Source organism: Pipistrellus kuhlii, unplaced genomic scaffold (genome assembly GCF_014108245.1).
Source record: "Pipistrellus kuhlii isolate mPipKuh1 unplaced genomic scaffold, mPipKuh1.p scaffold_m20_p_9, whole genome shotgun sequence".
In the NCBI taxonomy this organism is placed as follows: Eukaryota; Metazoa; Chordata; class Mammalia; order Chiroptera; family Vespertilionidae; genus Pipistrellus; species Pipistrellus kuhlii.
Genome location: NW_023425595.1, coordinates 14,466,944 through 14,490,757, shown reverse-complemented (window position 1 = coordinate 14,490,757; position 23,814 = coordinate 14,466,944). Strand labels below are relative to the sequence as shown.

Sequence of the window (23,814 nt, the reverse complement as noted above, 5' to 3'; positions counted from 1 at the left end):
CACACACACATGCACCATTCCTGGATGCTGGGCAGTGATCTCCAAACATGAACTCATATTACAAGTGACAACAATTGCACCATCACCTCCGAGACCGTACGTACCTGGCCAAGCTGCAGGGTGCTGGTCAGAGGCGGAGTCTAGGCTCGATGCTCTTGGCCACTGGGCTCTGCTGCAGGCAGGGAGGAGGCGGTTGGCCCTGAGGTTATCACAAAGCTATGCTGATAAGAAATAGCCCGTGTTCTTTCAGCTCCGATTTCTGCTCCAGGGACAGGGTGACGAAAAGGGCATGAATTCCGGAGTCAGACAGACCTGGTTTTGAACCTTCTACTTTCCTAGAGAACGTTATTCAACTCTTGGAGCCTAAGTTTCCTATCTATAAAGGGAGGCTTAGGTAACCTCTCCCAGGGTTTTGCGAGGATTAGAAACAAAATCTGAGGCGAGCTCAGCCAAGTTGCCTGGTAATGGAAAGACAGAAAGTCTGTCAAAGCCATTTCTAAGGATTCCTTGTTCCAAGGCCCAGCGGAGTCAGCCGGCGGCCTTGGGACAGTCGTTCTGGCCTGCTGGAGGCAGTTCGTGCCTAGGAAGTGATGAACCTGGGGCGGCTGAAAGGAGCTCTGTCTCTGACCTTGTAGATTCTGCAGACTGGCTGCTTCCTGCCCCCACACAGTGGAAAGCAATTTTAGTAAGTGCTAAGCTTAATTAGTTTGTGTCCAGACATGCTTTCAAGGGCTGTGGACGCACACCTGTCATCATGATCAGCCCGTTTCTGGAAAGCCTGCTTTTCCAGAAGCCTGAGCCTAGTTCCTTGGTACAGCGACTGGATGAAATAGCCACTCAGTCAACCTCTCACTCCGGCTCCCTGGAATGGGCCTGAAGCCACAGCCTCTCCTGCTGATGGAGCCGGTGAGAGGAGGGTTCACTGCTCACAGTCTTAGCTGCTTTCTGTGGTCGTGAACCACCTCTGGGTGGGAAGCTGGGGTGTCTGCTCTGCTGGCTCAGACAGTGTCCACCGCAGGCTCTCGGTGGAACTAAGACAACTCGAGATGACTCTATGTGAGTCTGAGCTGGACTTTTGGCCTAGAACATTCTTCCTATTCTGCTGCTATTGAAATCAAGAATGATTTTCTGGAATTACCCCCAAAGAATCTCTAGTGGGTGGGAAGGACAGGAGATGTGGATGAATGCAGCTGCACGGGCACTGGAACGTAGACTTTGGGGATCTATTGGAGATTCAAAATCATATTGCTCTTCTTCAGTGGCTCTTCAGAGAAAATGAAAAAAGGTAACACCGTTTTCCCTGTCGCACTGCCTGCCACCTCCCAGCTGCTGCAGCATCTTAGTGGCACACATCATTAAAAAAAAATGGGGGAGATGACAGCTCTCCTGGGGACAAATGGAAATGTGGAGCGGTTACTCTATTACCCCCTGGTTTGCTTTCTCAGGACCACTCCAGTGCACAATGGAGGCTCCAGACTCCACTTCACGGTCACTCTGTTCCCACGGAAATGACAATGGCCAAAGAGAAATCTTGACCCTTTGAAACCTATGGCAAGATGGATGACAGCATGATGGAAGGAGAAAGTACACTGAGTGCCTTATCGATCCACCTGACAGCCCATGAATGGTGGGTAATAAAAATTTATTGAAAATTAGAAAAAAATGCCGCTGATTCTAATTCTTTTAAAAGGGAGCACTGATGTTGCATATAAATAACCTCTTTCCCCCTTCCACGGGGCTCAGTCACCATCCTCCCACCAGCCAACCCTCCGAGCAGCACAGTTTTAAAAATCTTGCAATTTTATTTGCATATAAAGGCCGCTAGATATAGAATATCACAATAAATTTAAAGAAACAGCTGCTTTCCTAAATTTCATTAACAAGGTAACATAAAATAGAATAAAGCTCAACAGCATTTACAATGGGAAAACAGAAATGACTATTAGCGACAATATTTTGTGCTAGCGAAGATTGCATCGACACACAGTGCAAAATGGGGGGAGGGAGAGGAAGTAAGAAGACAATTCAGGGCATTTAAATATAAAGGACAACTAAGCCTTATTTTCGTTAGCTTCCATTGCATCCATTTAAGTCTATACACGCCTGTAACTGTACCTAGATTTGACTCAAGCTCTTTAAGACCTTGAGTTCTGAGAAAGTGTGTGAGCTCCTCAGCCTTCGGATGCCTTGCTATACAGCATCCCTTGCAGCTCTACCATCCTTGGCAATAGTAAACTCCTAACTTAGTCATAATACACAAAAAAATACTTATATATATATATAAACCCATATTTAAAAAGGAGTCTTGCACACTCTTTTTCTGCACTGCATGAAATACCTGCTCTTGACAGATTCCATTTCCATATTCTTAAAGCTAAAATAATTTAAAAGCAACAAACAAGGAGGCCTTGTATAGCCACAGTATGGATCTCACTAGCTAAGCCATCCTTTAAAACGTGGGCTGGTTTCTTCCCTTGACACAACTTTCTTTCGAGGGAGAGTGTGAGGGGAAGCCTATTTCTTTTGTTGAAAGATTCACATAAATCTGGGCCCCATCTGCAGAAAAGAAGCATGACCAAGAAAACAATAATAACAGAACATAATAAAATAATAAAACAGTTCAAACAATACTCTTAAACAGTTGTGCAAATCTGGTTGGTTTTTAAAACACTGCCTACCTGTTTTCTTCTTTCTTCCAGCTTAAAGCATATTAAAATAAGACTTTTTTTTTTTTTTATCACCTTTTAAAAAGAAAGCTTGGCTGTCCTTTGGCGAGCACTAACAATTTACAATGGCGTGGCCTTTGAGAAAACAGAAGTCATTTTACAAATTCACAATGCTCCTCTGATTTCAAATGGATACCCCATTAAAAAATAATAATAATAAAGAAGAAGCACAACCTCTAGTATCATTTTTTGTTGTTGTTGTTCCAGCAATTTACAAAAAGAACTCACAGGATTTGGAAATAAACAAAGTCAGAGAATGTAAATGTATAATTAGAAAAAATGGCAGTTTATAGACCTTCCTTCACATTCCAGTTGGGCATCCAGAGCTTCAGGAATTCTGTGGGTTTGGAAGGTCAAATATAATTGGAGGGTTGGTCGGTTGAAAGCTGACTGTACACGTTGAGGCATTGATGTAGGTTGTGTAACCGTCGGTCATGATGCCGTAACCTGTGGGGAGACAGTGTCACGCTTACTGCCATATACACAGATAACAGTGACTCAATGCAGGGCCATCAGGCAAGGAAAACAAAACAAAAACAATCTTTGCCAGTGGGAAGTGAGACGACATTCACTGGAGCCTCCTCAGACATAATTGCTTTCAGAAGCGGCCTCCAGATTTTATTCTACTTTCTTAAAAAGGAGAATTCTCTACTTCAAAGAAAAGTGTCTCCTCCCACCTCCCTTATTTAAATACTAGATCTGTCAGGAAAAGGGCTGTCAAATGCCTTTACTAGGGAGAATGTAAAAATATAAAAAAATTTCCCCCTCTTTTCAGAATAGGATTTTCATTTCAAAGCCTTATGCCCAAGAACTGCTGAGTTCTAGGGGCTGAATAAGTAACATAAACTCAGGGACACAGCCACCCACACCCCACTAGACTTCCAGACGAATGAAGGAGGAGAGGAGGCTATGAAATAATATCTACACTGCCTCCAAGGAAGAAAACAAGAAGGGGCCCTATCTTACTTGAACTGTGTGGCTTGGATCTGAATTCCATTTCATTCAAGAGTCAAGTAATCAAAGGTCCAAGTGACTGGGAGGAACATCACATAAGACACAGCTTCTTAAGCTCACCTGGACACCAGCTTACACTAAAACACTTCCCATGGGCAGTAAATCCCCTGTGACCTACTGGAAGAGAGCTAGGACAGTTTCTCTGGGTCTTTGGTATGTACAAATCCTTTTATAATGTTTAACACGTTGGAAGTTTCAGCATGTTTGCAGATTTGCACATTTCCCTGGCTACCTTGTTTGCTGAGAGCCACTGCAATGAAGTGTGTAACTCTATGTTGCTATCAGGCTTCACGGCGCTAAAAAATATGCCTTTGCAAAAATAAAATGACCAGGACTTACAGAAATAACTGAAAAGGATTTCTTTTTCTTTTTTTTTTCGTCTCTCTCTCCCTTTCAAATTGCTACAATTTCTCCAAGTGAGCCTGTGGAGAGCTTAATGAGGGTCAATGGAAAACTCTCTTAAGAAAAGAAAAGAGGCATTTAAACTGTGCACTGTTTAGTTCTGGGGTCAGAAAGTCTTGTTATCTCTCTCCATCAAGAGGCTGGTATTTGCCCTCTCTCTGCCCTCTTTGGCTGTCTTAAGCGAATAAAATCGAGACAAGTTTATTTGAATATGATCTCTTTTCTCTTTAAGCAAGGTTATTATTTTGGGACTTCAGTGGAATTCCCCAATTGTCTGGATAGTTTAAAGCTAATAAATGATTAAAAAAAAAAAAAAAAAAAAAGCTGAAATGCAAACCCATAGGCATGCTGCAGGAATCCAAACTTTATCACTGCCCCTAGAAATGCTGTTTAGACATGAACTCCCATGTCCCCAACCCCACATCATGCATCAAGCCTTAGAGAGAGGTGTGCTCCCACAGCTCAGTCAGGGCAGGGTGACACCACCCTTGGGGAGCTGCACCTCTGCTTTCTATCCACTCAGCTGGGGCTTGCCCTTGGAGCTCGCTTACTCTCTCTGGCCTCAGTAGAATGGCTTCCAATATGCTCTTTATTATCTGCCTAAACCAGGAAGGCACTGGATTTGTGGGCTTTGAAAAGCAAACATATTTGTGGGTTTGTTTTTGCTTCGTCGGGCACACAGACCTAAACACCTCAAATGCAGATTTCTGAATAACTTTAGAGAACAGCTATGCACAGGAGATGGAGAGAATATGGTGGTTGCCTCAGTACACATACCCTATGCACAAGACGTGTGTAACTGGGAGAGTGCAGCAGGGCCAGAAAATCAAAGGCCCAGGAAAGAGGGCTCAGTTCCCACTGGTTTGCAAAAACGGAGGACAGACAAAACCTAGTGAAGGTCCCTTTCAAGTTCCGTGAACTTGACTCCAGCTTACTCGGAAAAGCAGAAAACGGGTAACTGGACCAGTTCCCATTTAGGGGAGATTTAATTATTCTGTTTAACCTCAGCCGGAGCTAATAGTGCTAACGATTTCTGAGAAGTCTGAAATGGTTTCCTGAGGTTAGCAAGAAAATTTCTACGTGCAAATGTACTGGTACCTGCCACTTCGTTCTACAGCTCTCTCTGCATGTCCAAAGCCTGTGTGTATGTGTGTGTGTGTTTATTTCAGAGAGGAAGGGAGAGGGTGAGAGAGATAGAAACATCAGTGACAAGAGAGAAACAATGATTGGCTGCCTCCTGCATTCCCCCCACATGGGGTCAAACCCACAACCCAGGCATGTGCCCTGATCAGGAATTGAACCATGACCTCCTGGTTCACAGATCCATGCTCAACCACTGAGTCATGCTGGTTAGTTTTTGAAGACTGTCTTGTTTTCCTAAGTTGCTGTGAAACTCGGTATGCAAAAGTAAGAAGAGGCCATGGGAGTTATTTATTAGTAGTCTAACAAGCTTGAAGACTTATACTTCACGGCTGTTCTACTGCAGTAGTTACAAAAATTCATCATCAGAACCCCAAACCCCAGAAGCTGTCTGGGAGAAGTCTGGGTTTTCTACCAATATAAGGTGGGCCAGACACCTGGTTCCTTCTCTCTGTTTAAAATAGAGTGGCTCCATATAAAATATTTATCAGCTTATGTTCAGGTGTTTCTCCTAACATTTTATGTGATGAAAGGGTTCCGCTGGTAGAAAGAGTTTGAAAACCACTGCTCCAGTGACTCCCCGGGCGGCCAAGATCCCCACTGTGGAAGGAGATCACGGGTCATGACATAACATGTCATGAACTCCTTTCTTCTGGTCTTACCTTCGTGAATTCCGCCAAACACGTGGAGCTTGGGCCGGACTCGCCTCTGCACTGTGTTTAAGAGCTCCACGCAGCCCACTCTCTGAAGCTCCTTTGGAACCCAGTCTCGAAAACCTAAGGGCAAAATGCAATCAATACTCTTCATTTTCTTTCTTCAGGTAAGGCTTCATTTAGACTTTCAGGAAGCCATAACTCACAGAAGGTTTATTACATTATCTGTAATCCTAGCCTCCCCATTAAAGCTCACAATGGCTTTTAAGGACTTTCACTCATCACTTTGTCTTCTTTAGGTTCTTGAAAAAAAAATTTTGGGGTTTCCTTTTTCTTCCCCCCCCCCCCCCGCTTCCTGTTAATTAACTCCCCCCGCCCCCCCTTGTGAGGGATTTGATTTATTCAACCATGGGTTTCAAATCTTCTTCATGGGCCCAATGACATTTATTCCGGGCAGTTCCATAATATCTCTTTGTCTCCCAATTCCGTTCCTTTCCTTTTTGATTATACCTTAGCAGTTTACTTCCAAGATAATTCGGAGAAGACAATGTGGGAGGCACTGCCTGCCAACTGGCCACAGGATACCTTGCTCTCTTTAGACACATCGACTCTTAACCCTTCGAGGTTTCTGATGACCTAAGCTTGGGAATGCCATGTTCCTCCTCCTCCAGCCTCCTCTCTAACGATAGGCAACAATGGTGACCTTGCGATGGCAAGCAGGGCGCCAGGGCTAATTGCCTATCCTTATGTAAAAGCCACTTAGTTCTACACTTAATGCAGAAAATCCATAAAAACTGACATCATTTATAGCAAAAGTCAGCTATTTGAATGATTATGATCCACATGCCTCAACAGGATGGGGCATCAAGAAGGCAGGTGGGATGAAAGGCTAAATCATAATCAGTGGGAATCCATTCCATACCTCCATTAGGTGATTTCTATTATTTAGAAATGATCCAGCACAAAGGGACAGACAAGTTTATCCCACTTTGGCGAGACTGGGGAAATGAAGATTTAGCATCTCTGCAAAGACACATTCCCTGGAGTGTGGGCAATGGCTAGAGAGTCTGGGAAGAACATCAGATAAAAGTGGGGGCCCCACAAAAACCCTATCGTGGGTTTTAAACTTTGTTAATGAGAGGAGAAAGTTCTTAGTTCACAGCAACTGGCTGGCATATTCCCTGTTCTTTCGTGGATGTGTTTTTCTTGAAGGGGGTAGAGATCTCATTTCATATATAATATCCAGAGAAAACACCTTGCTCACAACATAATAGTAAAGTCCTATATTGTGGTGGCTTCCCCTCCCCCAACGGGAAATTTCAAGGTCAACCTCCAACCCCCACTCCCACCTCCCAATCCAGCATTTGCATAACAATTCCAATCACTGTACTTTTATTTTGGAACTCCAGAGTTTACTGGACTCTACAGCCACTCTCTGGACACTTCGTTTTTACTACAAAGAGAGAGATGGTAGCCTCACTTATAAGGACACCTGAATTCTTAGGAGGCTAGAATTCAGACTCACTGATATTGCCACTTACTTTTGCACCAAGATTAATGACTTAATGAAATCTGTGGATCACTCCATCTGTCCAAAGTTATATTCTGAATAAAACTTCAGGCATGTAAATGCTGAGGATGCCCAAGTCCCTTTCAGTAAACAGCCAATGGGGAATCATGCCTGTACCCAACTAGGCTGCTTGGGGAAAGCACCAAGTTGGCTGGGATGCCATCGCTGGAGGATCTCACTGGGTAACTCAGATATTTCACTACAGCAACTTACAGCTGTAGTCTCTAATGTTGCAAAATATGGAAATGAATTAGTTTTGACTTGATAAAGATTGTACATAAGTAAAATCTTTTAAACTATGGGATGGGGTACTCTGGAAGAGGGAAAAAGCATGGGCGTGGTGGTTCTGAAGCACTGAAAACGATAGAAGTGTACAAATCTACGCTCGCCCATCTGCAACAGACCTGGCGCCCTTCTCCTGCTTTTCCAGCATTGAAATGTGCCACCAGCTCATGGCCTGGCTTGCCCTTCTGCCATGTCCTTGTGGCACACAGAACACTGTAATGGTGGGAAAGCAGCACTCAGCTGTTTGCTGGCGAAAATATCCACAAAGATTAAATTCTTATAAGGGGATGACTGTTAAGATTTTTATTTTGGGGGCTCATAGAGGAAGAAAGTGAAAGTGACATGGGTAAGGACCCCAAACCACAGGGAAAAAGTTGGTAAAATCACTTATTTCTGTAGTAAGTGTTCCCCAGCCTCCACTTTCCAAATCAATGTGCTTGAGAAAACTTTTCTAGTACACCTACACATTTGCTAAGAGGGTATGTGTTTGTTTGTTTTTACCACAATTTGGAAAGAAAATTCTCCTACTAAAAGGGAAGCACCTGAACTTTCTGAGCACAACTTAGTTTGACGAGGGAGGGTCCTGAGTAGATGGGGGGTTAAGGTGGTAGTCATGTTTGGAAAAATCTGTGTGGCTAAGCCATACCATTCACAAGCTCATGAATAAATAGAGGATATTATGTAAATTAAATGGTCAGCTTTTGCCTTTTGACCTATAATCTGGGTAACCAAAGGTGGCCTGGAAGCACCCAGGCAATCTACACCTGGATGCGGGCTCCATATATGTAGAGGCTGAGCATCCTTAAGTAAAATTCAATCTAACATGTAACACCTTAGCCAAAAGAAATAATGAAAAGGTCCTTTTCTCACATAATCAGCAAACTTTAAAGATTTCCCAAGTATACTATGATATGGGGGAAAAAATAAAGAGCTCCTTTACGCAAAAGTTTCCTTCATTTCACTACCAAGCAAAAGCCCCATGATTGAAAAATTCCTGTCTTCCTTCCATTCCCCATCCCCTTACTCCAAAGTGAATACACTTCTTAAAATAAATTATCGAGCTCAAAAGACTGTGGCGCTCCATACTCATTTGATTTTCCCTGACTTAAAAATTTAATTTCAAGAACACCTGTAAGCCCAGCAGAACTGCTGAGTTTAATTATCATACTGGGCTTCTTTAAAGACATCCACACTTTTCTTTTTGTAGTCACTTAAACAATATTATGTCCCTGAAACATTTATTCATTATGCCTGGGGAAAAAAGGTGTCTTGTACCACAAAAGGAAAACCTTTGCTTCACTTACCTAGAGGAGGTCCATGTGTCATGAGAATGTCGATGCCCTCAGGAATGAGGTTCCATTTGTCCAGCAGAGACTGACCTCTGGGTAGGTTAAAGCCCCATCCATTAAACCACGGGGTCCTTGGGGGAGATAACACACATGTATGTCATCAGGCCAGCAGTGCCCCTTTCTGTCCTGCAATATCCCTCTCTCGCACATTCCCCCAGGTTTGCATGGCTCTCTTTTCTCCTTTTGATGGTTGGCCCTGGCAGCGGGATGCTTTTTTGTTGACCGCTTCAAAACCAATCCATTGGAGAGCCGGTGTGGAGCCTGCAAATGGTTCAACTAGAAAGGGGCACACTAGTCTTTGAGGTGGAGACTTTCCCAGCAGACTTCCATCAAAATCTTCACAATGCTTTGTCTTCCCCCAAACTTCATGGCTTCCTAAGATGCTCCGCCCAAATCCGAAGCATTCCCACCCTTCCTGGAATGCCTCAGAGCTAAGACATTCCATCAGTCAATACCTCTTTCCCCATCACTGTGGAACTACTTCCCCAGAAAGATGCTCACTAAAGTCCTTGGAGAGAGGGACAAGTGCTCTGAAGGCAGAAACCACTGTATGTAGAGAACACCTTGGACTGGGAATGCTGGGAAAAACATGGGGGCTCAGGGGTGAGAAGGGGCACAGTGAACAAAAGGCCAAGGTGGAATTTTCTTCCTGTTACCAAAGGGAAGATTTCTGGGGGCATCCCTGGTCACTCTGGAATCTACTCTCCTGACAGTGAGTGTGAGCAGGGGCCCCTCCACCCCTAGGAACTTGTATTTCTAGAAATGAGGTTCTGGGATCAATGCTCCTCGGGGTGGGGTAAGTATTTTTATCCATCCAATGAGCATTTCTAACTGGACTGAAAATGTCCCTACCATTTATCATTAACAGGAGAATGACCAATTTTTCTGCAAATTGGTCAGGCTAAATACCACAGGCTAAATGACATCAGAACAGAGCAGTTCCCAATGCTGTCCTATTCCCAAACACCTAGCTATAACCATTAGTTTTTGAAACCGATTCTTTTGGGCTATAGGAAAATTCCAATTTGCTACAGCGTACATATAAGACAAGTTGGCCAATTTTCTGGTTTAGCCTTTCCTCCTTCAGCTTAAGCTGCCTCTTCCATGCCTACCGAAAGAGGTAAGCCCTGAGTACAAAGTCACCTGGGCAGTCACAGCTAATTAATTACACAAGGTGCATTCTTATTCAAAGCCAGTCTTGGCCCAGACCAATCAGCTTCTCTCAAGACTCTGAACTCGGAAAACTCTGACCCAGCATTTATTTGGTGGTGGACATGTGGTCAAGGCAACTAAAAGCCATGTAAAAGTCCATGTTACAGGTGAGAATCTCAGTTCCCCGATGAGGTTTGAGAGAGAAAGTTCCAGAGATAGAGACTGTGAGAAAAAGAGAAACCAATTAAGTATCTGGTTCCTAACTGCTTTCCAAGTTCCTAAGCCATCCTCAGGAAGTTATTTGTAATAACAATAGTAATACTATAACAATAATAATAATTATTAAAGCTATTTTTTATTGAATGTTTGTCATTGTACTATAAAGCACTTTATCTGTATTTACATATTTAAACCTCACAACAAGTTCATGATGTGGGTACTATGATTAACCCCATTTTACAGATGAGAAAACTGAGGCCCAGAGATTTCAAGTAAACACAACCAATAGATTGGATATAAACCCAAGCAGACTGGTTCCAAAACACATACTCTTAACCACCATGCAATTCCTGTTTATATACTACCTGAATTAACTTCCAACTTTCTGGCTGTGGGCGACCCTTTTTCTGTACTCTTTCAAGGTTGAGTGTTTTGTTGCTTAAAGCCAAATGCCTTCTCAACTAGAATAATATATCTATGGTATGGTTCTGAAATCCAGCAATGAGATGGTGAAATGGACAGCAGTAAGATGGTGCAGTGGACACCAATGGTTTTGCCTGTTCGGCTTTTTCCTCTTTGTTTTGGTAACAGCATCCGAATTGCCTGGGAACTGTCTTAGCCACCACACAAATAACCTGGCTTGAAAATCAAACCCCCGCCAAGAAAGCCAAGGATCAGAATGCCTTGATGACACTGTTGGACATGGGGATCAAGTCAGTCACATGTTCCTTCCAAGTGCATAAACCAGAAAACAAAAACAAAAACCTTTCTTTTATCAGCTTAAGTCAGCTCCTGCTTCTTGCATCTCAATGAGACCTAATACGTATTGCATTTAATGTAGAAATGACCTGCATGCCTACAATAGGCAATGATCTCTCCCCACCCCCAAGATGGTAATGCTCCAATTCTTGGAACCTGAAAACACGTTACCTAACATGGCAAAGGGGAATTAAGGTTGCCATGGAGTTCAGGAGCTAATCAGCTGACCCTAAGTGAGGGCAATTATCCTGGGTTACTAGGAGGCCGGCCCGGTGGAGCCACAAGGATCCCTGAAAGTGGAAGAGAAAAACAGGAAGAGATTGAGTGATGCAGTTAAGAGGACTCAACCTGCCGTTGCCGGCTTTGAGGCCGGAGGAAGAGGAGCACAAGCCAAGGAATGTGGGCAGCCTCTAGAAGCTGGGAAAGATAAGGACAGAGAAGGAATTCTCTCACGGAGCTTCCAGAAAGGAACCTGACCCTGCTGACTCCTAGATTGCAGCCTAGGGAGACCATGTCAGACCCCTGACCTACAGACTGTAAGGTCATAAATACGTGTTGGTTTAAGCCACTACATTTGTGGTGATGTGTTACAGCAACAATAGGAAACCAATACAGTATGTAAAATGTCGGAGCTGGCTATAGAGTTCAGGGACTGTGTGGCCCTGGCCTCATGTACTACACAGCATGTTTAATCAAGGCAGCCCTTCCACGGGCCTTGCTCAGTTAGATGCAATGCAGATGGTTCCTCAGAGGAGAAGGCAGTGCTGGCTTTCTTATCCAGTCTGCCAGGGAGGCACTGGGCATCGCAGGCCTGCGGACGATGCCAGGGAGATCCTTCCACAGTTGAATCAGTCCGTCCCGTTCTCTCTTGTCTTCTAGGCCTCCTTGCCTGCAGAATCTGACACATTTTTATTAGGGTCTAAAAAAGCAGAGCTTTCCCAGTTTGAGATGCCCATCCTTCCCCTGCATTTTACAATGACCCTTTTCCATGATTTGTCTTAAAAGGAAAAAGAAAAATAAGAGAAAAGGCAAGTTTAGAACCCAATGAAAACTCCAGTAAGCATTTTGGCCCACGGGAGAGAAAAATAAGCAAAAACATCTGTTCTCCTAGATTTTGAAAACAAGCTTCTGGGTCTCTGGTCCCTGCCCGAATGGCAAATAAAGAACGATTTGAAAGCGCCCCAAGCACACCCAAGTCGTTGGTACAATGAGGGGCTCTGATTTCACTGCCAGGGTCTGTCTGCGGGCAGCCTCCGAACCCCCACACCATCCCAGGGGCTTCCAGCCTCAAAGAAACAGGACTTCATTTTTTCAGTCTTTCTAGTTTTCTCCCACAGATTTTTTTTCCTTAGAAACCCACAGCCCTATCCCCCCAGGAAATGCTCAGTTTTACAACTGCACTGCAAAAGATTATGACAGGCCCATGGTCTACAGACGCCCAAATTTCATTTGGCTAATGTTAAGCTTGTGACAAAACCCAGGAGTCCCTAAGTGAAGGGTTCACCTCAGAAATGCCTGGCTTTTATTTGGACTCAAACCTGTATGTGTACGAGAGCAATAGGGAATTAAGTTGTAGGAAGGGGAACATTTATCAAGGCCCTGATATGCTTTCCATAGGGGTTTTGCATGGACTATTAAATTTGATTTCTCACGACAATCCTTGAGCTAGGTATTAACAGCTTTATTTTTAGATTAAAAAAAAAAAAAAAAAGCTGACGATTAGTAATGTCATGGAGCTCGCAAGCTCGGATTTAAACCCAGATCTGCTAGCTCAAAAGCCTGTGCTTTTTCCTTGCACAACGCTGAAATAAAACCGTGTAGCCCAATTCCAGTTAGGATATCACTCCCGTAAAGTCAAAACAGGACTGCTCCATACAGTCTCTCAGGCTGGGCACTGTACAACCCTGGAAAGCTCCTGGCATCGTAAAACAAAGTGTGACTTCAGCTATGTTGCTGTGGCTTTTCTGGGATTTTTTTGTACCTCTAGATCACATGTGTCAAACACAAGGCCCGCAGGCCAAATCCGTCCCGCCAGGCCTTGCAATGTGGCCCGCACCGCGCTGTCATCACTGCACTCCGCTGCGTTTCCATCACAATGACAGTTTATGACTGTTCAGTAAACCATTCGGCCCACGATTTAGGCTGGATTTTAGATTTTGGCCCCTTCTCTGATTGAGTTCGACACCCCTACTCTAGATCAAGGGTGGGGAAACTTTTTTACTGCTGAGGGCCGTTCGGATATTTATAACATCATTGAAGGGCCATACAAAATTATCAACTTAGCCTAAACCAGCTTGGCTCACTGGATAGAGCGTCGGCCTGCGGACTGAAGGGTCCCAGGTTCGATTCCAGCCAAGGGCATGTACCTTGGTTGCGGACACATCCCCAGTAAGGGGTGTGCAGGAGGCAGCTGATCAATGCTTCTCTATCATTGATGTTTCTAACTCTCTATCCCTTTCCCTTCCTCTCTGTAAAAAAATCAATAAAATATATTTTTTTAAATTATCAACTTAAAAATTAGGCTGCTATATTTGGCCAAATGTTTAAGTAATTCACCCTAATGCTTTGGCAAATATACAGCCCCTGGGCGGGACATCCCCCACCCCTGCTGTAGATCCTTTAGGTACGGCCTTTTCCACAAGACATAGGCCAGGGAATGGGAAAAGCAGCCCAGGGGTGGGTCCCAGCATTATCCCAGCTTGGCACAATAAATGGGGCATACAGATGTGGGGAGACCCGGGTGCTAATTCTCCTTCTAGGGTCAATTCACTAACTCACGTGGACCTTAAAGAAGGATCCCCCCCAGGCCCTTTTCCTCTTCTGAGACATGAATGAATGGGTGGGTTTGATTATTGCTTTTCAGGATTGCTTTTAGGTTGCAGACATCCTTTGCAGAAGCCTGTACCCAAAGCAGGTACCAGCAGGGGCGGTCTTGCTAGGGGACTCGTAAGAAGCTCTGGACCTGCTTGCTTACTCAGCCCTCTTCCTTCTGACCTACACCTCTGAGCACACCTCTGGGAAAGCCTGGCCCTTCAGGATCTTCCTAGGAGCCCAAACCCTAACATTCCAGAATTCTGTGCAGACCATCTGAGTAAATTCTGTGAATCACTTTCAATGAATTACCTAAATTGCCTGTATAGGACTGAATCCAATGTGCGAGAAATAACTACATAATAACTACACAGAGGAGAGACAGAATGTGTCAGTCTGAACGAAGGATGCTTTGTCCAGCTGAGTTTCAACCTATGACCCCACCCCAGCAGTGAGCCCATCAGGGCTTCTTTGGCAAATATGTGCTGCAGTCGCATCGCAGTCAACCTCCAGAGCCCCACTGTGGTTTTTGTTCTGTAGCCATGGGGTCCGGGGGAGAAGGAGGAGGGAGGAATCCAAGGGAACAATGTCGACTGCCTCGGCCAAGGACTTAATAATTAGCGCCGACTAACAAATACCACATGGGAACCAACTTGTAAGGAGACGTCCCACAAAGCGCCCTTTTGCCAGTGGGCCAATCGCAGCTCCCAACCTCTCCCCTTACAGAGAAGGATTAGAACTCCCTGGGACGAAGGGAAACGCTGCAGCTGCCTGAAGCGATTGGAGGGAAGGAAGAGCCGGATGGATGGAAGCCAGGGGTGCTTTCAAGGTGCCCTCCCTCTTGCTCCCGGAATTAGAGGCACTTGGCCTCTCTGGGCTGAACGCCGGGAGCAGGCGCGGAGGGAGTTCGCCTCGGCAGAACTTGTTTCCAGCAATGTCAATACAAAACAGGTTTTCTGTGAGGAAGCAGGTGGAGATGAAAATCACAGCAAAGGTCATCTGTGTTTGCAGTACACAGAGCTGTGGGCAGCAGGGAGGTGCCGGACCATAAATCCTAGGCTTGGGCAGGTGAATGGCTGTGTACTCCCCCACCAACTTCAGTGGGGGCTGGGCAAACCCCAGGAAAGCCAGAGAGTAGTTAGTTGCTCAGCTCAGGTGGGCTGCTCGGGCTCAGTCCTGGCGTTATCAGTGCCAACAGTTTCTCCAGGGACACTGGGGTCAGGGGCAGGCTATATCACAGAGACATGGGACTCTTGCTCAGACGGCCTCCCAGGGGCCTCCTGCAGGGATGAGGACTGGGAAGCCCCAGGGGCTCCACTGGAATTCTACCTAGAAGCTGCGAAGGAGAAAATGCAAGGGCTCAGAGCTGGTGTTTTGAGAATACCACTCCGAGGCATGAGACCCGGAGGGTTCTGTAAAAGCGAGCCATGCCTATTTTGGAGACAGTGGGTCCAAGCATGGCTCATGGAGTCCGAAGACCCATGTTCACATCCCACATGTGCTCCTTAGTGGCTTCTTTGAGCCCCGGTCACTCATCTTTCAAATAGGAGCAGACTATGAGACACTGTAAGTAAAGCTTTTGGCAGAGGACTGGCACAAAACACTAAGGTGCAGCTTTTCATTTGCATACGATACATATTAGCAATATGATGGCAGGTGCACACATATACACAAGGGTTGCCCGTGCTGCTTTTTTCTCTCTAGTGTCCCAAGTTATGGCTCATCAAATCAGAGACATGACACCTCCAGACTTTTGAAAAGTCCCCCAATAAACAGGCAAGCATTACTAGATGGCTAGATAGAACCCGGTTTCCTCCGGCTGACTACTTATGAAACGGCACTTCCTCAGCTCACGTTTGAGTGGAAGTTTTTCAGAAAGGCACGCCCTCGCTCGCTGCCCGGCTTGGTCTTGCATAGACAATCCCGTGGAATGTGCGAGCGCAGGGCAAAACGGTTAGTCAAGGCTGCTTAGCCGCTAGTACAGGTGGTTAGATTTTGACAGGATCTTAAATTGGGGACGTTCAAGGAAGAAGGTTACTCTGCGTCCTTGGAATATGTATAACAGAGGGGTCCGGAGATGTTCCCAGAACTGACAAGCTACTAATGAATGACATCGCCGCCGCCTGGCACCTCCACTACAGAGAACCCAGGATCTGGGGGCCGGTGAGCCCCTGCGTACACTTTCTTTTCTAAATGGTGGTATACCAGATGCCTTCTCCACGCCTGGCATTCCCAGCTGCTGTGCCATCAGCCCATCTCCGTGGGCACAACACACCAGGCCCAAATGGAGCTGATTTAACCACCGCTGGTTAGAATCACTGCGCACTTCCTGGCACCTTTCACGTGCCATGGGGCTGCCATGCCAATTCTTGATCTCCCGCTCACCTGACGGCTCAGCCCTCCCCCGGCTGCATGGCTTCCATCCGTTAGGAAAGCGCAGCTTCCCCGGCACCAGATGTGTCGTCCTGAATATCTGATGGAAGGCAGACACCTGGCCGGCTTCCCCTCCTCGCCTCTTTCCTCTGCTTGCTCCGGAGAGCCAGCCTTCTCCCCCTAGGTCCCTCCTCTCGGCAGCCTGGAAGTTACTTCCTTTCCCACGCAACTGGGCAGATGCCTTGCATTAGCCCGTGGAGGGACTTTGCACCTTGTGCAGCACCAACGCGACACACACACAGAGGGAGGGGGACACCACTTAACTTCAGGGTGAGATTTATGCTCCCATGCAGCTGCCTGGCCCAAACCACGGGGGCTCAGCGGCCCCCAAAGGCAGTGCCGGCTCCTCCTCGCTCTGACTTTGCAACTTGGTCTTTGCTACGAGGGCCTTGGGATGGAAAGAGATGTTGTTTTGATAGAGGACAGGCCTGGGTGAGTCATGTGGTCTGCATGCCGGGACGGGACAGAAGTAATCACACCTGAGGCGGCCACCTGAGGCCCATGAGCCTGGAGCGGGGGCTCCATACACCAGGCGGCATGCACTCGGCCTTTACCAACGTGCCGGCGGCCTCCCCTCGGTGCGACTAATAAGGAACAAGTGTCAGAAGGAAGCCTCGGCTGCCCATTCTCCTTTCCTCTGCTGGAAAGGAGGTGATGTCAGCAGAGCTTGCCTCAGGAGCCGATGGGGAAAATCACCATGACCTGTTTTTGAACTTGGCATGCCCTGAATTATTAAAAATCACAGCGCCTGCCCGGCCCTCCCGAGCATACCTGCCTTTAATTTTATAAACAAGTTCCTAGCAGGAAGAGGAAGGTTTTCAGTCCATTTCCTTCCCACAGGGATGGCAGGGAGACCGTGCCCATCCATTACACGGCAGGGCAGGGGACAGACACGCAGGACTCCTGTCTGGGCGGGCAGGGGAAGCACGCATAGCACATGCCTCGGTGCTTCCAGATGTGTCTGTCTGTCTGTGGCTGAGGAAACCAGGGAGCCGGTGCCAAAGGGCCTGGTCAGACGGTAGGTTCTGATGCAGCAGCTCCCAAATGGGAAGTTTATCCACATCTAAGCCCTGGCGGGGAGAACCCCTCAAACAGGACATCCCAGCACCCACCATCTGGGTTTCACGGAAAAGAGGAGGCTCAGTGGATGGCCAGAAGCAGAAACAGAAGAGCAGCATTCACCATTCCCCTTTGTGTCGGCAATCATTTTTTACTGTGGTGTAATAATATGTGTAACATAAAACTTAACATCCTAACCACTTTTTAATGTCTGATTCAGTGGCATTAAGTACATTCACAAAATTGTGCAACCATCCCCACCATCCATCTCCAGACGTTGTCATCATCCCAAACAGAAGCTCTGTGCCCATTAAACAGTAGCTCCCCACCACCCTCTGCCCACAGCCCCTGGCAACCAGCATCTGCCTCTACATTCTGCCTCGATCACTGTGACTGTGCTGGGTCCCTCATCTAGGTGGAACCACGAAATATTTGTTCTTTTGTGTCTGGCTCGTTTTCGCCCAGTGTAGTGTGTCCAAGGCCCGCCCAGGCTGCTGCATGGGTGCCTTAGAAATTCATTCTCTTTTGTGAATGAATAAACAGTATCCCTCTGCATAGGGACACAGCATTCATTTTTCTCAGCTAAGGTTTCTGAAGGTCCAGTATGCACCAGACACTGAGGTAGACACGGATGCTAAGTCTGAGGCCTTTTCTTCACCAAGTGTGCAGCTCCTGGGTTGAAAGCCCAGTGACGATGGGCTCGGGGCGGTATTTGAGTTGAACTGAGTTCCCAGGATAAACCCACAGCTCACCACGTCACAGGTAAAGCTGCCCTAGACAGAAGCCTTTAAACTCTGGCCTTTACTTCCAGAGAAACTTGGGAAACATATGAATGATCTGAGAATGCATCCAGCAATTCCAAGGACAGACTGGCCCCCAGGCCAGGAGGAGACGAATGGCATATTTAGCAGGACTTCTCCCATTTCCTCATGCTCCCAGGTTCACGAGGCTCTTCAACTGACACCGGGACTACAGAACGCAAAACCACATCCTAGTAGGAGATGAAGCCTGGAGGGCAGCGTGTGTCACACACCTGGCTGGCTCCAAAGCACAGGGCACAGAGGACAGCGGAGGAGGTGGGAAGGCTGCCAAGTACTCAGGCAGCTCGGCACAGAGTGCCTGCAGGTGCCTCATCCCCCTTCCCCACCTCCGAGACATGTCACAGAAACACGTAGCAGGTAGAGAGTGTTTTTCTAACTTAAGATTTCCCAAAAGAGTAAAAAATAAAAGAGAGAGAAAGAGAGAGAGAGAGAGAGAGAGAGAGAGAGAGAGAGAGAAGAGGTGAGTTCAGGATTAGCTAGATTTTGTCGTTACAAAGTGAACTCTTAAAAATTGATGTACAGATGAAATCTTTATCCCACAATGGAGAATACAATATTTTATTATGTGTAGCTTAGTTTAGAATGTGTGTGTGTGGTGTGTGTGTGTGTTGTCACATATATTTACGTCGCTAATGCTAATGCTGGTTTCCTCTTATACTATTTTTAATTTTTATTTTTATTGATTTTTTACAGAGTCGAAGGGAGAGAGATAGAGAGCCAGAAACGTCGATGGGAGAGAAACATCGACCAGCCGCCTCCTGCACACCCCCCACCGGCGATGTGCCTGCAACCAACGTACATACCCCTGACCAGAATCGAACCTGGGACCCCTCAGTCCGCAGACCGACGCTCTACCACTGAGCCAAACCGGTTTCGGCTCCTCTTATACTATTTCATATTCTAGGGCCCCAGACAGATATAGCTGGGGAAGATTATGCTATTAAGAAAGTTTGCCCCTTGGAAAATAGAACAAAAGAAACTAAGTGATAAATGGACAATTATATACGATGTAGCCATTAATTAAACATAACACAGTCTGTTTCACCACTGGGTCCGTGGTACTGGGCACACACAGACACTTCAGGATTTGAGCTGAACTGGGTTAAGAATAAATGTTCACGAAGAGTTTATCACTTATATGCGGAAATGTGAATTCTTGGATGGCCAATGGGAAAGCAAAGTATTAATTTGCTTTTCAGTATGAATTCAAGTCTACAAAAAAATGCTTAGGGAACAAGAAACACCAACATGCTGAATGAATGGTTATCTTAGGGGTGGGAAAAAGATTAAGAACAACTTTTTCCCTTCTTTCTGTTTGTCTATTTTCTACTTTTTCTATACTGACTTTATATCATGTAGGGAAAAAAAAAAAATCAGTATGTGAATCTCCATTCAGCCAAATGCAAGCGGAGCATGGAGGGAGATATCTGGAGAATTCACTATCTGCTTCAACTAGACTCTGACTGCAAAGCAATTTCCTCCTGGGGGTGAAGAAATTGGTGGATTCGGGGCACTTTTGTTCAGGAAGATGATGTAGGGCTTGCCTTTTCTTGCCCCTCTTCATTACCATCTGCAGTAGCAAAGGTCTTGCGTTCATTCAAGTATTCAATACACATGTACTGAGCGCCTGCTGTGTGCCAGGCACCCTCACAGCGGTTCACCTCCCATTTTACGGAGGAATTCCAGCTTCAATGTGGGGAACACTACGTAACTGCCTAATCCTTCTGACCAATCATTCTCACATTTACCAGTTCATAATAAAGCCAAGTGGTGGGCAAGGTATTCACTTTAGAGAAAGAAATGTACAGAAACAAGGAATTTCAGTAACTTGCCCAAGGCCACTGTTGGCCGAGATGACATGAACATAATTGTGTAGCCCAGGGATTCCATGTGAAAGGGTAACAGTTAGGTCTGGGTTCAAATTCTGACTTAGCAGTGTGACGAACTTGGGCAAGCTTTTCCGCCTGATCTCAGATTTCTCTTCTATAAAGTGGGGATGATAATATCATACCAGTCACACAAATTTGTGATGAGAATTGAATGTGATAATACATATAATGCATTCAGCAGAGTGGTTGCCCTCTATTAAGAATTAGGTATCAGCTCTTATTGTCATCATCATTATGGATGTTACTATTTTAAGCATTATTATCGCCAACTCTTTGGTTTTTGTTTTCTAATTTATCTTCTTCATATCCCTACAAAAGTGTGCCTTCTCTCCATTTCTCAGATTTAGAATGTGGGAACCAAGGAAGTGGCTGAATCTGTCTTGAAGCAACAAGTGATGGGATGGCAGGTAGATACTGTGGACCAGCTTCGAATAAGCGAACAGCACACCTTTCAGTAGGAAGACATGGGCTCCTGTCCTGACTCTTACAGCTTACTTGCTACATAACCTGGAGTAAGTAATCTCTCTGACCTCCTGCTTCCTTCACTGCCCTGGGGTAGCAAGCCCTATGAACCTTGCAAGGTCACCAAACAAAACGTGCGTGTAAGCGAGTAGCAACTACAGGGAACGTGCCTTCCGCTGGAGTGTCTTCTAATTCCCATGTCACTGGCTGCCCATGTTGCCTGTTTGTGCCATTTGAAAAGCTCAGAAGGACCGGAATAAGTGACAAGTAGGTCAGATGTAAGTTAAACTGTTGGCCCCACTTATCTGCCATTCTGGCTCGAAACGACTAGTTTCAGTCCAGACCGATTTAGCAGAGTGAGAGAACTGTGACGGCGCACGGGCAGGGCACGCCATCAGAGGGATGAGTGAAAAGCTGAAGCTGCCCCTTCCATTCAGAGGTTAAAGCAAGCAGACAGACCCGGTGTCTCCCTGATGGGGTGCCAGCCAACCATGTATTATTAATTGGGCTCCGCAGATATTATGGAGCACCTTCCCCTGCGAGGCTCTGGCGAGGCCTCCGGGGAGATCTGAACACAACGAGAGACCATCCCAACCTGCCATCTGGTTGGGATAACGAGATAGTCAAAATGGTTCTCCCCTCTCTCTGCCCATTAAAATTCTACTCAGCCCTCAAGGCCCAACTCATCGTTTCCCCAAGAAGCTGTTCCCAATGCCCTCAGCACTTTGTTTAATTGTCATTTGTGAAACTTATCATAGCCTGCATTATTACTGGCTTGTGCGTGCACACGTGTGTGTTTTAACTTATTTCCCATGTCATTCCTATGAGCATTTGAGGCAAAAAGTGGGGTCAGGAAGATGTCTATCTTGCCCAACAGATGGTGAGCCACGTCCTGTTTATAGTGGGTCCGCAAGATCTAGCACAGTGCCTGGTACATAATAAATGTCAACAGCTGAAACCAGTTTGGCTCAGTGGATAGAGCATTGGTCTAAGGACTGAAAGGTCCCAGGTTCGATTCCAGTCAAGGGCATGTACCTTGGTTGCAGGCACATCCCCAGTAGGAAGTGTGCAAGAGGCAGCTGATTGGTGTTTCTCTCTCATCGATGCTTCTAACTCTTTGTCCCTTCCTCTCTGTAAAAAGTCAATAAAATATATATATATTTTTAAATGAAATGTCAACAAATAATGGGATTGGAAGTTAGAATGGGGCACACAGATTAAGGTTGAGTTTTTAAACAACAAAAACCATTTAAAAATACTTTATCACAACAGGCCTTTGCTTCTAAATACGTGACTACTAAGAACTCAACATGTGGCTTAGGGTGAACTGCGAAGTGTTGTAAACATGAAATGTCATTCTGGATGCTTCTTACAAAAAGATCAGAATGTAAAAATACCTTAATTTATATATACATTAAATGTTTTGGAGACAGTGGATTAAAATAAAATATACTATTGAAATTAATTTCACTTGTTTTTACTTTTTAACTAGGCTATCAGAAAAATTGTAAGTTACATATGTGATTCTTGTTATATTTATGTTAAAACATGCTATCACATACTGCACAAATGTGTGTACTATGATTCAGTAATCCCTGTTTAGTGATTATATCCTAATAAAGTAATTCAAAAGCAAGGGAAAATGCTATGTGCAAAGTTACTCAACACTGTCATTTTTAAAGAGCAAGATATTAGAGACAAGGATATTCTAAATTCCACATAAAAATGAGAATGATTAAAAAAGTTACTATGATTGGAAAATACACTAATATGTATATTATGCAAGCACTAATTATGAGGACTAGGTAGCAACACAGAAATCCTTAAGACAACATTGGTTGGAAAAGTTAGCCCCTAGCACAGTGTTTGAATCCTATATAATAAAAGGCTAATGTGCAAATTGTCCCCATGGATGGGAGTTCAACTGACTGCTAGCTATGATGCACACTGACCACCAGGGAGCAGAAGCTTCAATGCAAGAGCGGCTGAGCAAAAGCAACTTTGCAGAGTGCGATCCCTCCAGGGATGTCAGACTACCGGTTTCGGCCCCCTCCCCACAGGCCAGGTTGAGGAACCCCACTTGCTGGAGGGAACCTGCTCACTCCTCAGATGCCCTTCGAGCCCCAGCACCGCCCCAGGTGCAGCCAGCCAGGGAGGGACCGTGAGAGGTTGGCCCCAGGGCATGTCTGACCCGTCTCACCTAGTCCCACTCCTCCAGTCACCTTCCAATTAACTTACTTTCAATCTGCACAAATCCATGCACCGGGCCACTAGTTTACATATAATCTGCATGCAATTCTTTCCATCACTCACTATTCATTTGCTGATTGATTACTATATACCAGATTCTGCATTCAGGGACGATAAGAAATAAAAGGGGACCTGGAGACAGCCAGGTAAACAGACAACTGGATGTACACATGGAAATGTACACAGGCGAGATGGCCACCTGAAGGAGGTCACACCTCACCATTCCTGGGATGAGCAATGACTAAGAAAAATGTGAGGAATGCCGAAACTGGTTTGGCTCAGTAGATAGAGCGTCGGCCTGTGGATTGAAAGGTCCTGGGTTCGATTCCGGTCAAGGGCATGTACCTTGGTTGTGGGCACATCCCCAGTAGGGGGTGTGCAAGAGGCAGCTGATCGATGTCTCTCTCTCTCTCATTGATGTTTCTAATTATCTATCCCTCTCTCTTCCTCTCTGTAACAAATCAATAAAACATATATTAAAAAAAGAAAAAAGAAAAAGAAAAAGAAAGAAATGTTTAAAAAAAAATGTGAGGAAGAACAAAGTAGTTTATTCTTTGGGTTAGGAGTGGAATGGAGTTTTTCGAAGATCCCAAAGCTTTCTTGAATTTTTATTAAAAAAAAAAAAAAAGGCAAGATGGAAATCACTGTCTGACTCCACGGTGAGCCTCTGGCACTGAGCAGATGTGCACTGTTGGCTTAAAGAGGAACTGAATGTTCCTTAAGACTGAGGCTCTGGAATCAGACCCATGTTTGAACTGGTGCTAACACATCCTGTGTACCTCTCTTGAGTCTCAGTTTGCCCATCTGTACAGTGGAGATA

The 23,814-nt window shown here is 45.5% G+C and overlaps 1 protein-coding gene across 4 annotated transcripts in view; it reads right to left on the bottom strand.

Moving 5' to 3' along the window:
• Window positions 1-2,324: 2,324 nt before the first annotated feature.
• Window positions 2,325-23,814, bottom strand: part of MPPED2 (metallophosphoesterase domain containing 2) — a 167,947-nt gene continuing 146,457 nt past the window's right edge. For all 4 annotated transcript variants that reach the window (XM_036427372.2, XM_045577597.1, XM_036427371.2 and 1 more), the window contains 3 exons: window positions 9,095-9,210; window positions 5,945-6,058; window positions 2,325-3,173 (listed from right to left, as the gene is read on the bottom strand). In XM_036427372.2, the coding sequence (XP_036283265.1) occupies window positions 3,055-3,173; window positions 5,945-6,058; window positions 9,095-9,210 (349 nt within the window). In that variant the 3' untranslated portion in view covers window positions 2,325-3,054. The remainder of the gene's footprint in view (window positions 3,174-5,944; window positions 6,059-9,094; window positions 9,211-23,814) is intronic.